The sequence below is a fragment of the Scophthalmus maximus genome, chromosome 1 (assembly GCF_022379125.1).
Source record: "Scophthalmus maximus strain ysfricsl-2021 chromosome 1, ASM2237912v1, whole genome shotgun sequence".
In the NCBI taxonomy this organism is placed as follows: domain Eukaryota; kingdom Metazoa; phylum Chordata; class Actinopteri; order Pleuronectiformes; family Scophthalmidae; genus Scophthalmus; species Scophthalmus maximus.
Genome location: NC_061515.1, coordinates 16936669 through 16953394, shown reverse-complemented (window position 1 = coordinate 16953394; position 16726 = coordinate 16936669). Strand labels below are relative to the sequence as shown.

The following is a 16726-nucleotide window of genomic DNA, read 5'->3' as shown; positions in this document are numbered from 1 at the left end:
GATAACGAAAGACTTTGAGATAACGGAGGAGCTGGCAGCAATGCGGTCAATGAAAGGGACGACGACGGGGAGTGATTTGTTCACTGAGGTAAATGCATGTTTCGACAAACTGGGACTTAAATGGGACAAACTGGCATGTGTTACAACCGATGGTTGTCCGAATCTGACAGGAAAAAATGTCTGCCTTTTGAAGCGGATGCAAGATAAAGTGACCGAAGTGAAATCAGAACTGAAATTGGTATTTTTGCATTGTATTATACATCAGAATGTGTTGTGTAAGCCAGTGCTAAAACTGAACCATGTTATTGATGTTAAAACCAAAACAGTTTACTTCATCAGGGCAAGAGCATTAAATCCCAGGCAGTTTGTCACTTTTGGAGGAGCATGAAACTGAACATGGTGACATAGGCTACCACACAGCTGTCAGGTGGCTCAGCCTGGGCAAGGTGCTTAAGAGTATGGGACCTGAGATCAGAGATTCAAGAGTTTTGTGATATGAAAGGCAAAGACATCCCAGAGCTCTCAGATGTAAACTGGATGGCTGATCTTGCATTTGCTGTTGATGTGACTGCACTAATGAATGAACTAAACACCAAACTGCAAGGCAAGGGCCTATATGCACATGAAATGCACATGAAATGCACAGCCTGGTGAAGGCTTTCATGAGAAAGTTGCAGTTTCTCTCAAGGCAGTTGGAGGGTAACACTCTCACTCACATGCAAACCCTGAAAGAAGCAACACCATCGACCGATCACCTCTGCAGGTACTCATCCATGTTAGTGGCACTGCATGGTGAGTTTTCAAGGCGATTTCAAGACTAGACGAGAACAAAAAGTTGAGGGTTGAATGCACATGATTTCGTCTCCCTTCACTTGCAGTGTGGACAATGCACCTAGTGATGTTCAGCTCGAACTCTTTGACCTGCAGTCAGATACAGTGCTGTCAGAGCGCTTTAAGTCGGTATCACTGCTGGATTTCTATTCTTCTCTCAAAGAGGAGAACTTTACACACATGAGGAGGCATGCTCAGAAGATGTTGGTTCTCTTTGGATCGACCTACATATGTAAACAAACATTTTCAGTGATGAAGTTTAACAAATACAGATCTTCTCTCACTGATGATCACCTGTCAGCTGTCCTTCGCATATCCACCTCTGACATTCAACCTGACTTCAGTGCACTTGTTCAAGCCCAGCACAGACTAGATTTCTCTCATTGAACAAGATAAAACAACTGAAGAACAGCAAATGAGGTAGTAAGACTACAAACAAAAAGATAATAACACTTTGTATAAAGTTAATTTAATGCTGTTCTTTGAAAAATGGCAAAAACATGCACATTTTGTTAACAATTGCTTTTGTGGATATTGATTAAATAGTGACATAATTGCATTTTGTACTATGTCTGCTTCACTTTTTTTTATGTCCTAATCATAAAATTTACTCTTACCAGTCGAAGCTTATCAAAGACCTTACAGTTTACTGCTTTTTATTAAGAGATAAAATTAATGTTGAGCAGAATTGAGTTTAGCCTATTGGTCCGGCCCTCCACAACTGTCCCTGTTTCTCATGTGGCCCATTGGGAAAATGATTTGCCCAACCCAGATATACACTCTATGATGTTACATCCTTAAAGTGTCAGAAAAGGACTGGATGTTGTTTACCCTGGCGAATATTCAGAAGAAGCCGCGTCCATGTCTCCATTTAAGCCACTGTATCACTGCAAAATGAGTATTTGTCAACCTTGGACAAAAAATAAAATAATCTATAAACAGTCAGAAACTTTTAGATTTGAAGGTTTGCATATGTGAATAGCAGTTGCAGCTCCCATTGTTGTATGTTTTATATAATGTCTGGTGATGTGGTTCTGGGTTGGTCATGATGGTGAAGGAAACAATCACACAGATTGAGTTTTCATTATCTGTGATCGAAATTGAAAGCACGCCGGAAATGGCCCGTACGGGGATGGAACCCGCGACTATTAGGCATTATTAGCACCGCGCTCTTACGAACCTCGCAAAATGGAGCAGAGCGGTTGTGAAGGTGTTGGTTCGATTGACATACAAGCGACTTGAGAAGTTTATGTGGTATATGAGTTGCTGTTGCACCAACCATCCGCCATGTCAACATTTCTTTTTTTTGGTACACCGGTCCATTATTCTTTAACGTGGGCTCCTGCGCCACCTGGCGGCGAGTGCCAGGTGAGACATCACTGGCACTAATTAAAGCTTGAAGTGCTAGAATTTGAATCTGGCTTCACATAAAACACCTCGGATCAAAGATGGCTCGCGTTCACTGCTTCTTCCGGTGTAGGGAGGAAGAGGAGGAGGATGAGGAAGAGGAGGAGGAGGAGGAGGAGGAGACCTGTCCCGCCGCAGCTGCTGCTGCTTCTGGATAAGGAGGCCCCACCTTGCCGGTGACGTCACGGCTCCCAGGTGTGGCGCTGGGAGGAAGCAGGTGAACTGTGCGCGCGCTGCAGACGGACATCGGCGTCGTACGGTCTCTCCACCGCGGCCGAGGGGAAGAGAGAGAAACCGCCAGAGGTTTGTTCCAGACCCGAGGAAGGAAGCGCCAATGAAAGAGCTATAATTATCTCCTAGTGTGCTTCAGTTTTTTTCTTCCTTTCTTTTTTTTCTTTTTTTCTTTCCTTTCTTCCGATGTCACGGGCACGGTCGGGCTTTAAGGAGTCCCAGTTGTCATGGAGGAATAGTGTTGGACAGGTTTTTTGTGAGGTTTCTTCTTTTTATTAACTCACAGAGTGCATGAGCGCGTGCACATAGATCTGCTTGAATCGGTCATAGATCTGCTTGAATCGGTTGATTTCCATGCGCTTGGGATCGATCGCCCGGAGCCATCTGCACTGTTCCTGCTGTTGACTTCTCAGGTGAGTATTGAGTTACCGCTCATTTCATTGAAAACTTCAAATGCTTTTTTTTTTACTTGAATTATCTTCTTTTTTTTCTCGACTGTGGTAACGAGCTGCTTAGACGTTGCCGTGCGTCTGAGACTCGGACCCAGCAACGCCCAGTAAACAGGAAGCAAACGCCAATTAACATGCTGCTGCTGCTGCTGTAACTCAGTGTCATTACTGTGAGATGCAGTGGTGGAGGGTAACTAAGTAGATTACTTCTACTCTAGTACTGTGTACACTACTTGCAGTTAAGTACAAAGATCAGGTGCTTCCATGATACTTCTATAAATAAGACACCTTGTACCCCACTGCAGTTTTGGTTACTTCTCAGATTCAGATGATGACGCTTATTGTTATTATTGTTGTTTAACTATTATTATTATTATTATTATTATTATTATTACAAATCAACTAATACAATCGGATCTATTGTTTCAAGCCACCCAGCAGTATATTAAGTAGTTGGAGTTATCTCCACCTTTACCAGCTGCAGCATTCGTGATGTTTACACATTTATGCATCCTTAGGCATTATCCAACAGTATTCATCATAGACTTTTCTCAAATGGGCCACTGCATAATTTGTTAAATATATATTTAGATGCTAATACCTATGCAGGACTTAAAGTTATTTATGTTACTGCTACTCGTACTTAAGTATTATTGTATATTGTATTTGTCACCTTTTTTATTGCTCTGTTTAATCTCAAACTTTTATCTCTCAGTTTAATCTCATATTTTCATAAAAGACCTTTGAGGGACAGGTGTTGCAAATGAGTATCTACTATAAACACTGTGATACTTACACTGGACAGCTGTTTGTCTATGTGTACTGTGTCTATCCCTATCAAACCATAAATAAATAAAAAGGTTAGAATACTTCTTCCATCACTGATAAAAGGCTGTCCTATTGAATGTGTTTTCTCCACCAGCTTAATAGTATTTGTAATAATGTACTTTTAAGTATCACAAGTAGAAATAGTCATTATGCAGAATGGTGTCTTATATGTTATTTTACACCCTTTTTTTATTTTGTATTTGTACCTAACTATAGCAGTAAAATAAATGCTGTGGAGAAAAATGAACAATATAATAATACACAGTGGCTACAGAAACAAGACTTTAAACAATTCAAAAGAGATGTAACCTGACTAAAAAGAGACACAAAAAGACAACAAAGTGAAATAATATGACCACAAAGTGACTCCAAACAACTACTAAGAGACATGATAAGACCACAGAATACTTTACATCTCTTGAAGTGTGGGTGTCTATGTGCTACTGAATGTAGCAGGGGTGGAGGGCCATCTATAGGTTTGTGTCCAGTGGCCAATTGTCTCGCATTTGTCCAAATAGATCCAAATAGCAGCTATTTGTGGATATTAATGTTAAAATTCTATATTTGGCATTAACTTATTACACCGATTAAACAATATAAGCCCTGATAATGTATAGTTAATTATTACCAAGAACCACTGCTTTAAATTAGACTCTGACATGATTTTCACAAATGTGCCCCAGTGTGGCGCCTTGATTCAAAAGCTTATGAACCCGCCCCTGCTGGTCTCGAGGTACCATCACATGAACCCAGGCCTAAGTCTGACATGTACAATCTCCTTTCTGCAGGACAGCAGCGATGGGCGACATAGACGTCGAGCAGCAGGAGCCGTTTCCTGTGGACCGAGATGGGAGACCGCTGAGGGGCGAAGAGGACAAGCCCGCCGGCGGTAGGAAGCCGGGCTGCTGCGAGAGGTTCCAGCAGTCCGTGTCCAAGTGGATGCTTCCGGAAGACTCGCGCAGCAAGTACCTTGAACGCACTAACTGCTGTCCGCCCCCCATCTTCATCATCCTCATCAGTATCGGAGAGGTAGTCCTGCCCTTAATGTGCACGACACACATGAGTGCCGTACGAGTGCTCGGACGGCCAGTATGGATTCTGTGATCTAAATATACAACATGCAGCCTACATTCAGCTTATATGCTGCCACCGTGTTAATTACTGTATAGATTTGCTTTGCATGTAGCTGAGCAGATGTGGAGGTGAAGCTATGGAAGCATGGGTTGAATATGTTTGAATCATAACGTTTCAGGAAACAATTAGTCTTATTTGACTGTTTATAGCTACAGTTTTTTGAAAATATGACTGAGCTGTAAACTGAGAAGTATGGAAGAGTATGGGGGCCAGCCATGAGAAAAGAAAATGAGAAAAGATATCATTTTTTTCACGGTTTTGAATTGCAAGAATAAAATCTGTATAATTATTTTCTTTTACATATCCAGGACAAAGTCGAATATGAATCTCAAATTCTGAGTGGAGTCGTTTGATATATTAAAGTGGGAAAATATATAGAACTGCTAACATTAATGCACATGACTGCCTCCACAAAAAGACTTGTGTAGATGAATTGATGAAATAGTTCTTCAGAATCAGTTTTAGCAACAAGGAAATAAACTATATAGACTTAATTCTTGATTTTTCAACTTTATTCTCGAAATGGTGGAAAAAATCCTCCTGTTATTCAGTTTACCTTTACTCTTGACATATCAACTTTATTCTCAGAATGGGGGGGGGTCTTTTCTCTCTCTCTCTCTCTCTCTCTCATACTTGGCCCTAACACTCTTCCGTAGAAAATCTCTTCTACAGTCGTGCTCGCTCTCCTTTGATTTCTTTCAGTCTCTTCTGGCGTCTGTGCCGCCTCCTCTGAATGTCCTGATTCATCACATGTTATAAAGTGCATGATGTCAAGGAAAGCGCTGGTTTCCATGAGTAGTAGCTTCAGGTTAAAGTGGGTACAGTTGATCCTCACCGGTGGGATTCAGAGCCGCTCTCCCTCAGTGTGTAAACAGAAAACCACCGCGTGTCTGATTCAGGTGAATAAACACATGTGTTGGAATGTGGAGGATCAGTGAGTGATTTCTCTTCGTAACTGTGGCTTTAAAGAGAGCTTTACTGAGCAGATTGGACGACCCCCCTCCCGTCATTTATTATGACTTGAATATTGCCTGTATGTTAAACAAACACTGGGAAGTTTGGTTTTATTCCAGACGCCATGAGAATTTTAAACAGCCCTGATACAGCAAATATATATATATATATATATATATATATATATATATATATATATATGTGTGTGTCAGATAATGTGATTTCTTTGTGTTGGACATTGTTTACCAGCTACTTATGGGCAACTGCTGTTAACACTTTTGTCATTCTTTATTTTATTGTATTTTGACGAAACCTATCAATAACTTATATGCAGTATATCAAAAAATAATGTAGGTTCCTAACACATTATAATGTAATTGTAGGCATCTATTAATGATTTGTACTGTAAATCGTTCTGTGGACATCCATTAGTCAAATATATACAGACAATAGATAGATAGATCCCACACTGTGAAAGCACACCAATATTAAAAATGTAAGAACAGCAAAACTATACAAAAATAAAAGGAATAGAAATAGAAATAATGTACATAATATCAGTGCTTTTAATTACCAAAGTTACCAAAAACAGGAAGGTGCAAAAGATGCCAGGATTTGTGTTGTACAACAGAATAATGATGAATGAGAATATAGTAAAACATATATTCTATAATTGACCAATACTGATTCTGAATGAGATGGTTTAAAACTACATTATAGTTTGGTACAAATTGATCTATGAATATGTTTGTTAAATGTGTGTGTAGTGCTTATGAATGTTAAATAGGGAGATTAAATCATTCAAAATCTTTTGAGGAGATTTATTCAAAAAGGTCAGTTTTTCAATTGTCATTTTCTTTCTTATAATTTAGCACGTTAACTGTTCATACGTGGGGAGGAGCAGCTCACAGATGTCCCAGTGTCACGGCGGCATTATGGATGTCTGTGAATACTTTTTCTACCCAGAAAAAAAGATGGACTGAGCTTGTGTTCTTTCTCAGCGTTGAGTCCCTTGGTTTGTGTATAAGCATTCAAAAACATCTGAGCGGCTCCGTCCGATCACACTGGGGAATCCTCTGGGTCGACTCCGTGGGAGAATCGTCTTGGTGAAGCGAAACCATCGACATCTGCATAACAAATTCACTCCTCATTGTTTTCTCAGCTGTTTGGGATTCAGCCTCACGCCCTACAATGTACACACAGCTTCTAACGTGTCTTGGGAATCCCATAATTCATTCCTTCATTTTTCTGTCTGCTCTTTGTCAGTTGGCAGTGTTTATCTACTACGCCGTGTGGAAGCCTCAGAAACAATGGGTGACGCTGGATGAGGGCATCTGGAACAGCCCCCTGTCCTACAAGCCTGAGAACCGGCAGGAAGCGTGGCGCTTCTTCTCCTACATGTTTGTCCACGCTGGGTAAGACACTGTCATTACATGACGAGAGCTCGCGTCAGAGTCAAAAGTGGTAAAAGTCTGGTGAAGCTCATAATCTTCAGAGGCGTTGATACGTCACTTTTGTAGATTCTCAGCACTTCACCTTTTCGTCTTTCCTGTGTTCGGTAAATGTTGTCATTATTTTGACACTTCCTCTCCTGCTGCATTACTTCATTCAGTGTTTTGTTTTTTTAACTGATGCACCAATCGCTTACTACAAAAGCGAGTCCTATGATGCTGAGTGCTATTGAGTTAGTGGTACAGTAGTTTTCTGTTTTCTAAAGGTTATTTGTGGAAGTACAGAGAGGCCAGATAGTTATTATCTGAATTATGGGCACATTTGTCAGATGACCACAAAGTCATGTGATGTGGCAGGAAAAAATGTTTTGAAAAACATCAAAACAAAAGAAATAGAACAGGAAACCCAAAAGTCATGACTACACAGGAAAACAAGATGAGCAATGAGGAACGACGACGAGTGTCTGAAAACACCAAACGGGATATTTGTTCTCTGCAATATTCTATATTTTTAGTTTTCAAGTTGCCGAGGCACAAAAAGGTCTAAAATGTTAGTTTGTGTGATCCTAAACTAGTCAAACTAGGGATGGTGTTAATGCGTTGGCTGGTTGTCGTCTTTCCATGGGATTTGTTCACAACAGTAAAAGCATAGAAAAACATCAAACTAACCTTTAATAACCTTCATTATTTTAGAAAATTACTCGAGCCCGGGCAGTCAAAAATCGTCCGGCATGAGCCTTTCACAGACTTCTTGGTATCTGTGTTTATGTTTGATGATAAGTGCCAACATGAAAACTTTTTACACAATAAACAATTTGGAAAAGATTAGAAGATCAAGTTCTATATATTCGGTCGTATTTGTTTTCTTTTTTATTCATGGTTTCTGGTTAACCTGTAAACTATCAAGCCTCAATTGCATTTCTTTGTCATGAGGGTTAGATAACGACATTTGAGGAATGACAGTGTGTATATATGAATATTCACTGCAGGGCAACAGGTGTTTCTGTCCTTTTTCTCCACTGCACATGTACACGACTTGAACCTGTTCCCCACCTTCACTTTTCTAGTGTGGAGCACATTTTTGGAAACCTGCTGATGCAGCTGCTGCTTGGTATCCCTCTGGAACTGGTCCACAAAGGCTTCGAAGTGGGAATGGTTTACCTTGCTGGCGTCCTGGCTGGTAAGGAACACTTGGCTTTTTCTTTCTCAACTACAGCACATGAAGCGAATTAAGCTGAGCGAAGATGGTTTATGAATTCTTCACACCAGTCGTCCTGAAGAAGTTTTTCCTGTTTGAGCTGGAGTTCGAGTCCTGGCCGTCAGAAATGTTCAAAGTCGTGTCTCACTCTCCTCAGGCTCGTTGGCCAGCTCCATCTTTGATCCTCTCAGTGCGCTGGTGGGGGCCTCTGGGGGCGTCTACGCCCTAATAGGAGGCTATTTCATGAACGCAGTGGTGGTGAGTTGAGGTGGTGTAAACATCAGTTTGTGTACATAATTATAATTACATAATTACAATTATGAATGTGTAGTTCACTGTAGTGGAACAGAGGCCTTCAACTCATGAGCAAGCAAAGAACTTTTTTTTTGATGGATATATACAGAATTAACATTTAAAACAAATTCACCATTATTAAGTCGATAGAGCAGCAGCAATTGGTTATCGGTCAACCAATTGGCAACTGTTTTGATAATCAAATAATTCTGTCATTTTTCAACCTTTTCTGATTCAAGCTTCTATAGTATAATGATTTGATGCTTTTCTTCATCATATACAATCATAAACTAAAATCATGGAAGGTCGAACAGAAAATTAACAATTGTAACAGCAATGTGCTCTATTTTTTTCACTTTTTATAGACTAACTCCAAAAAAGTATTGGCAGAAGAATCAAAAATGAAAATAATCATTAATAGCATAATTGCAAAACTTGTGTACAGTCATATGGACCAGTGATACAAAGCAAATATTCAGCCCCGTCAGAATTTTGTTGTCCATGTATATTGTCGTAAACCTGTGCCCTTTCTGCTGTGTGATGAAGCAAACCTTCACCGTGTCAGGCTCTATATTTCTGTTCGATGCACTTTGAAAATTAAAATATCCGCTGTGCTCTTCACCGCTGGTCACCGTTTCAATTCACAGAATTTCCGAGAGATGATTCCTCTCCTCGGAGTGTTTCGTATCATGGTCATAGTGATCATAGGTAGGTTATTCTTCCGTTTTTTAATTTTTTTCAAATTGCTTTGAGCATACCTTTTTTTTTTTATTCTTTTTTTTTTTAATCTAAATTATTTGACACCATTTTCTTTTTCCAGTCGGCACAGATTTTGGATTTGCCTTCTACAGGAGATTTGTCCAAGATGAGGCTGGTATGAAGGTAAAGTATATGACTTTTCTTCTTGAGAAAACACAAAACATTTTCAGACCCACAATAGACCTGGTTAATCCAGCGAACCTCCCCCAACCTGACTGTTTGTTTGGTGTTGACTTTATTTGCTTGTGGCTCCAGGCAAGAACAGCAGCTCCTGCTGGGACTTGATTCATACCTGTCTCTATGGGCACGACTAATTGAGAGACACTGTAAAATCCCCCTGCTACCCTTTGAATCAGTAAATGTTGAGCCCACTCCGGCCGCGTGCAGTTTCGTCTTCCTCTTTGACAAAGCTTTATTGTCTTTCCAGCTGATTACCACAGACTCGAAAACCCCGGATTACTTCTTCCCTCCCCTTCTATGTCATCTCCTTCCACTCTTCCCCTGCCACTAGATTGTTTTGGCTGTTGAACCAGTCCTGCAAGCTTTTTGGTGTTCACCAGATTTTCAGGGAGGTCGGATGTCAGCTGTCCGGGGGGGTGGGGGGGTTCAATTGAGCTTTACGATAAGGCCCACAGGCTAAAATCTACCACCTGACTTCATGTTCTCTCCTCTCAGGTGTCCTTCGTGGCTCATTTTGGTGGAATTGTGGCAGGGATGACCATCGGCTACGTCTTCTTCAGCGCCTACAACAAGAAGCTGCTCAAAGACCCACGGTTCTGGCTGTGTATAGTGGGCTACGTGGTCTTTGTTGTCTTCGCTGTGCTCTTCAATATCTTTCTCTCACCAGCACCGTAGGGCCGTGAGGCTGAAACAAACAATCACTAGAAGCCTTTATTGTGGTATTGACTCAGGAAGCTGTTTTACTGACCTGTTCAGATCAAAGTTGCTCTTCAGAGATTTAGTGAATGTATATTATTTTTGGAAAATCTAATTCATGTTGTGAGTTCGAGTGGAGGGGTGCCCCCTGCTTTTTATGTGCAGCATCGCAACGGGCTATTATTGTAGAAAGTTTTAGAAAGTCTATTATGAAATGTGCCTTTTTAAAGTGAATACACTTGAACTGATATTTCTCTTATTACAAATAGGATCTTTGCTGTGGCTACGTCTATTTTGTTTGTTAGATTTAGCTTTTTGTGGATATTAATGAACTCACTGGTCCCTGTTTATGGCATTTGCCTTAATAGGAAATAATGGCTAGACTGTTTGGAATAATATTAATGCCCTCACAAATTTTCTGTTGTTGACACTAATGTACTTCCAGTATTTTCCGAACATGTGCCTTAAATGTGGTGAAATCATTAAACACTAAATTTTACAGACACGTTTGTTCAGACATGTCGGTTGAGTTGTTGTGTGACGGCAGTAACGAGAAGAGTTTACAGAGAAGTTTCAGGGACAAAGGGATTAATGTTGATTAATATCGCCTTTTCCTTTTGTTAAGCACAAGAGCTGATTTACCATCAGGCCTTCAGTCACATCCTGTCAACAGGATGTGACTGAAACTGGCTCCTTACACTCTGCATTATAAAACTTATTTATTTCTCTGCCATACTTATTTCTTTTTTTTCCCTTTGGAAAAATAAAACTTTAGCAGCTTAAAACATAAACATCCAGCTTTTGGAAATTCAATCTCCTGAAAGTTGTTTGTACGTAATGTGAGTTATCAGTGACAGTATACTTTCTGTTCTATCAGACCATGAATTAAAACTCAAAATATTACTGGTACTATTGATTTTTGATTGATGTTTACAGAATTAACGATAAAGAAAACAGTTTGCTGTTAGATACTCCAGGGACGCGTTTACCAATTACTTGCTTGCACCTGTTTTACAGTATTTGGAACAATTAATTGTTTCCAAACTCATCACATAAATATAATTAAATCCATAAATTTTCAGTTATTACAAACTTGTTTGCCATGACACAGAAACAGTGGGGAATGGTATGTTGTCTTATCTAGATTAATGTGACGTCATTAGGCAAAATGGCTGTGTATGATCTGTCATTGCATTAGTGTTGCATTTCTTTTTCTTATTCAGAATGTGGAATTTCGTACTTATTATACATATATATATATATATATATATATATATATATATATATATATATTTATTTATTTTATAATAATTGATGAAAACTGATTGATGTGATGGGGCACTGGGACATGTCACCTCAGAGTGACCCTCTGCACCCCTAATGTGTTTGTGCTGGACTGGTTGCAATCAATCTTCTGCTGGAAACTCCCCATCTACACCTCCCACACTTTTGGAGAGTTTGTCCTGCTCTGTATAGCGAGCACTTCCTACCATGGGTGTCAAACTGTAAAATCATGATTGACCCAAGATAAGAAGCATATTTTTTAAATGAGGCATTTAATGCCATTTATAATTGTGTAAAGTTGACAACCAGCAGTTAACAAACACGGTGCTAATCCTTTCTGATAGATTTCTTGTAAATGGGATGAAATAATGTGTCAAGTGCACCAGAACTAGATTACGCCCAGAGAGGGGGCAGCCGAGTATGAAATCGGACATGATGACCCATCGATCACTTCACCACAGAAGAAAACTATTGATCGCACAAGGCCTGTGCGGATAACTGACTATAGTATCGATAACGTGGGGCGTTCCAGCCACATCAGTATCTGTGTTTCCTTCTCTTTGCTTCAACGTATGGAGGAAATAGACTCCTATAATTGAGTGCTTTACATAGTCAGAGCATATGATCTGACTTTACAAAGCATCTATTGGGAAACAGCTTGGCTATTAGAACCAACACACACCTACGTGAACAACCCCAAAGATATGTTCAGTCACCATCCGTGCTGTTAAATGTACGAGAGTTTGTGTGTATGGAGGAAAAAACTGTCAATATGATGAGATAACTATTATGACAAATTTAAAAATAAAAAGTCCTGATGTGCTAAGATCGAGGTCAGTATTGGGAGTTAAAGCCAGTTAGGACTCCATCACCGTGGGGGCCATGATCTAAATGCAGCAGAAGCTGCTGGTATCGACGTCCCCTGGTCACTGTGGTGTTGGCAGCCTTCCCTGTCAACAGCTGCTCAGTTGCTCCCACTTTGTCGCTGGCAACATTGAGGCAGAGGCGGGTCACAGGAGTTTAGGTGATGTGCAGGGGCTCATGTGGAGGGCGCCAACGATTTTCAAAACTTTTTGGTGACCGCGTCAGGGCTGCATGACCAGAGGAGATTTAAGTCACCACCGGCAGTCTGTCCATGCCGCTGCAAGGTAAATGGAAATGACACAGGACTGTGGGTTTACATGACGGCTGCGCGGAGGGGAATACGTAGTTCAATCATGACCAAACTGGACAACTGATTAGACGAGGAAACATCTCTGGATGCACCAGCCCTCTCTCCGTGTGCTCTTTATATATCCTTTTACCAAACATGTGACGCGCTGCATTTTTAGGTTGCAAGTTGGTTACTTGTCGTTTAATTTTTCCAACTGAGAGGTACTGTAATACCAGAGTCTTTAAAACTTTAAAAAAATATATATTTTCACAAATATTTTTTACAATTAAATTAGTTTTTTGTCTTTTTTTTTTTAAATCTAATTTCCCTTAATGTTTATTGTACTATCATCTCTACAGATCTATCAACTTTAAACTGTTTCAGCAGATTTTCCTCTCTAATCATTTCATCTCTGTTGCTGTCTTTCTGCCAGTCACAATGGCAGAGTGAAGATGGGGGACTGGAACTTCCTTGGGGGGATTTTGGAGGAGGTGCACATCCACTCCACTATGGTGGGAAAGATCTGGCTCACCATCCTGTTCATCTTTCGCATGCTGGTCCTCGGGGTGGCAGCGGAGGACGTGTGGAACGACGAGCAGGCCGACTTCATATGCAACACTGAGCAGCCCGGATGCAGAAACGTGTGCTACGACCTGGCTTTCCCAATCTCCCTCATCCGCTACTGGGTGCTGCAGGTCATCTTCGTGTCATCCCCCTCGTTGGTGTACATGGGCCACGCGCTCTACAGGCTCCGGGCGCTGGAGAAGGCGCGGCAGAGGAAGAAGGCACTGCTGCGGCGGGAGCTGGAGCTGGTCGACGTGGAGTTGGCGGAGGCCAGGAGGAGAATTGAGCGGGAGATGAAACAGCTGGATCAGGGGAAGCTCAACAAAGCTCCTCTGAGCGGCTCCCTGCTGCGCACGTACGTGGCTCACGTCGTTACTCGATCGGTTGTTGAAGTGGCCTTCATGACAGGCCAGTATCTCCTATATGGCTTCTACCTCTACCCGCTCTTCAAGTGTGAGCGAGAGCCCTGTCCCAATGCTGTGGACTGCTATGTCTCCAGACCAACGGAGAAAAGTGTCTTCATGGTGTTCATGCAATGCATCGCTGCCATCTCCCTCTTCCTGAACATCTTGGAGATCGTGCATCTGGGCTACAAGAACATTAAAAAGGCTATCTTGGACTTCTACTCTCACCTGAGAGATGAGAGGGATGAACTTGATGACCACAACGCCAATAAGTATAAGAAAGAATCTGTCGTGCAAATATGCACCGGTGCCGCCCGGAAGGCGACGATCACCTCTGCACCCAGTGACTACAACCTCTTGATGGAGAGGGTGCAGGGCACAAACGTGTATCCGAACCTCATCAAACCTGCAACTTTTCTACCTCTTCAGGGCGAGCAGGCCACTCAGCAGGATTTGGATGATTGCAGATGTGCTGCCCAAAGCCCCCCAAGGCACACCGGTACCTCGACTATCAATGAGCCCTGCTCACCGCGCTGCGACTCCCTGATCAATCCAAAGCAGGCGGTCAAGGACTCTTTACACCTTCCCCCGCACAGCCAGGAAGAGGGCAGTGACAGAGGGAGCACAGACTCTCCGAAATGCCCACAGAGGGCAGCTCACGCGTCCTCCCTCCCCACGCTTCCGGCGAGCGCATCGAGGAAACCATGGATGACTCACGACTCTTTCAAATGCTTCACAGTGCTGGAGGGCAAGAGCTCTGACACAGATTCATACGGGGGCGTGAAAGCCGGCAGCGGACCTCCGTCCACTCGCACCCGGTCAAAATTGGACGACAAACATCGAAGCCAGCCCTCCACCCCCGAGTCACTGAGTGAGTCCAGCTCAGGATCCAGCCACGACCAGAGACCACCGTCCTCCAACTGCAAAACATCGATGGCAAGTAACACAAGCAGCAAGCGAGCGCCGGACCTGCAGATCTGAACTTTGAACTATCCCCAGACTTCAGTGTTGCAGATTTGCCCTTTTCTATCTCTATATTGAACCTGTGGATTTAACAGCACTGAAAGCGGCTTTCGAACCGGGTAGAGTTTGCCAATATCTGCTTTTAGTTCCGTTTTTGTCCGAAACTTTAAAAAATGAACACTTAAATCCAATTAAAGGGGCAGCAAGTGATTGTGGAGCAAGCTTGTTTCTCTCTTTGTGGTTGTTGTTGTGATTTAAATTCTCTGGCCGGGCCGCGTATACGCTTGCGTATGGGAGATCGACGCACTAACCACTAGGCCAAAACCGCAGAGTTGCAGCTCCACCCGCTAGCACGTCTCTTAAGGTGTCAACGAGTGATGTTTACGAACTTCACACAACTCTCTGTTGTGTGGTGTGGTCTGCACCATTCTTTTGTAACTGATTTACAGAGCCAGGGCTGAACTGAAAACCCAGATTTCTTTTCGCCGCACACACAATAACAACAGCTGACGCATGGTGAGGAAAATCTTTGCTGTTTTTCTTTACAAAACGTGTATTGCTTTAGTATCACTTACTGCCCCTTTAATGTGGCATGATGCTTTAAAAACCACTGCAGTTCAACTAATGCTATGACTGTTTTTTGTGACATATTACAGTAAGAAATAACAGAGGACTTTAAACTACTCACTTTGGAATAACTTTCAGTTGTGACTATCTACATACATTGCTCACAAATTAGCAGGAAAGAATTAATATAACCAAAGTTAAATTGTTCCGTCATAAATCTTGATGGTCTTACACACGGTTAGATAGCCCTGGGCCAAATATACAGTAGATGAGTTATCGTAAGTGAGGCTTTCATAGAAGTGTCTAATATATCTAAATAAATTTGCCGTTGGATACCTGAACATATCAATAAACAGCGAACGCAGAAACACTGTCCTCACCAACACAAACACTTGCTGTTTTCTGTGCTGCTGGATAGTTTTGACTCTCAAAATTTTTTAATCTGATTCAACCTGGCAGTAAACCAGATGTGCTCTGCTTTTGTCTCTGTATCAGTGTTATACTTTGTTTGTTTACTGAGCCTATTTTGTTAATTTTTTAAGTGTAAAACGTCATGTAATGACTGTAATGTAATATCAGGGTTTCTGCAGTGTTCATGTACATTGCATTTAAATACAAATTTCACAATCCTATTGGTTCAAAATAAAAAATATATATACATGACAACCAGAGGGGACAATGTGGTTTAGAGCCATTTACCAAGTTAATGAAATCATTAACATACAAGCATATTTTTGTCAGGTACTTTCTACTTTTTTTTATAACAATTAGAGCTGAAACAATTATTTGATTAATCGTATTATCTACAGAAAATAATTCACTTTTTTGAAAAATCAATGAATCGTCTGGGTCATTGTTCAAGTAAATATTGCAAACATTTGACAACTTCAGCTTTTTAAATTGCTGCTTTTCTTTGTTGTACCTTATGGTAAACTGAATTTCTGTAGGTTTTGGACTGTTGGTCAGAGAAGATGTTTGAGGACATCCTCTTGGGGTTTTGGGAGTATTTTTATTTTTACTGTATTGCAGTGTTTTATAACATTTCACATTTATTAAATTATGAAAATAATTGAGTTACAGCCCTAATAAGATTAAACTCTAACAATAGCGTTAATTGATCATTAAATATAACCTGGTTATGTAGATGAAAAGGAATGAATGAATTAATGGAGGGACTCACCAATTTAAAAAAATGACTGATTTCAGATCCATGTGATTTTTTTTAAATAAAGAGAACTGGCTCAAGTTTCAGCTGTGGTTAGTTTTGGCTAAAAGATACAGAAGGATTTTTATAACTAGAACAGCTCTCGGTAGAGCACATACCGCCGCCCAGGCCAAAAATTTTATGCCACCAAATCTGGATTATTTTGTGAATTTGC

At 41.1% G+C, this 16726-nt stretch overlaps 2 protein-coding genes across 2 annotated transcripts; both read left to right on the top strand.

Moving 5' to 3' along the window:
- Positions 1–2364: 2364 nt before the first annotated feature.
- Positions 2365–10911, top strand: rhbdl2 (rhomboid, veinlet-like 2 (Drosophila)). Its single transcript, XM_035626014.2, has 8 exons — positions 2365–2882; positions 4535–4775; positions 7101–7249; positions 8353–8465; positions 8641–8741; positions 9425–9485; positions 9598–9659; positions 10212–10911. Exons 2-8 carry the CDS (start codon positions 4545–4547, stop codon positions 10389–10391), a joined length of 897 nt encoding a protein of 298 aa, XP_035481907.2. The 5' UTR covers positions 2365–2882; positions 4535–4544; the 3' UTR covers positions 10392–10911.
- An 812-nt stretch (positions 10912–11723) lies between these two features.
- gja9a (gap junction protein alpha 9a) lies at positions 11724–16626 on the top strand. Its single transcript, XM_035625989.2, has 2 exons — positions 11724–12844; positions 13283–16626. Exons 1-2 carry the CDS (start codon positions 12792–12794, stop codon positions 14796–14798), a joined length of 1569 nt encoding a protein of 522 aa, XP_035481882.2. The 5' UTR covers positions 11724–12791; the 3' UTR covers positions 14799–16626.
- The last annotated feature ends 100 nt before the right edge of the window (positions 16627–16726 follow it).

Excerpts from the sequence above, each read along its gene's own strand:
- rhbdl2 (XM_035626014.2), top strand. The coding sequence starts at position 4,545 with ATGGGCGACATAGACGTCGAGCAGCAGGAGCCGTTTCCTGTGGACCGA. Across the intron at positions 7,250-8,352 it reads TACATGTTTGTCCACGCTGG|TGTGGAGCACATTTTTGGAA; the intron begins GTAAGACACTGT and ends TCACTTTTCTAG. Across the intron at positions 8,742-9,424 it reads ATTTCATGAACGCAGTGGTG|AATTTCCGAGAGATGATTCC; the intron begins GTGAGTTGAGGT and ends TTCAATTCACAG.
- gja9a (XM_035625989.2), top strand. The coding sequence starts at position 12,792 with ATGACCAGAGGAGATTTAAGTCACCACCGGCAGTCTGTCCATGCCGCT. Across the intron at positions 12,845-13,282 it reads TCTGTCCATGCCGCTGCAAG|TCACAATGGCAGAGTGAAGA; the intron begins GTAAATGGAAAT and ends TCTTTCTGCCAG.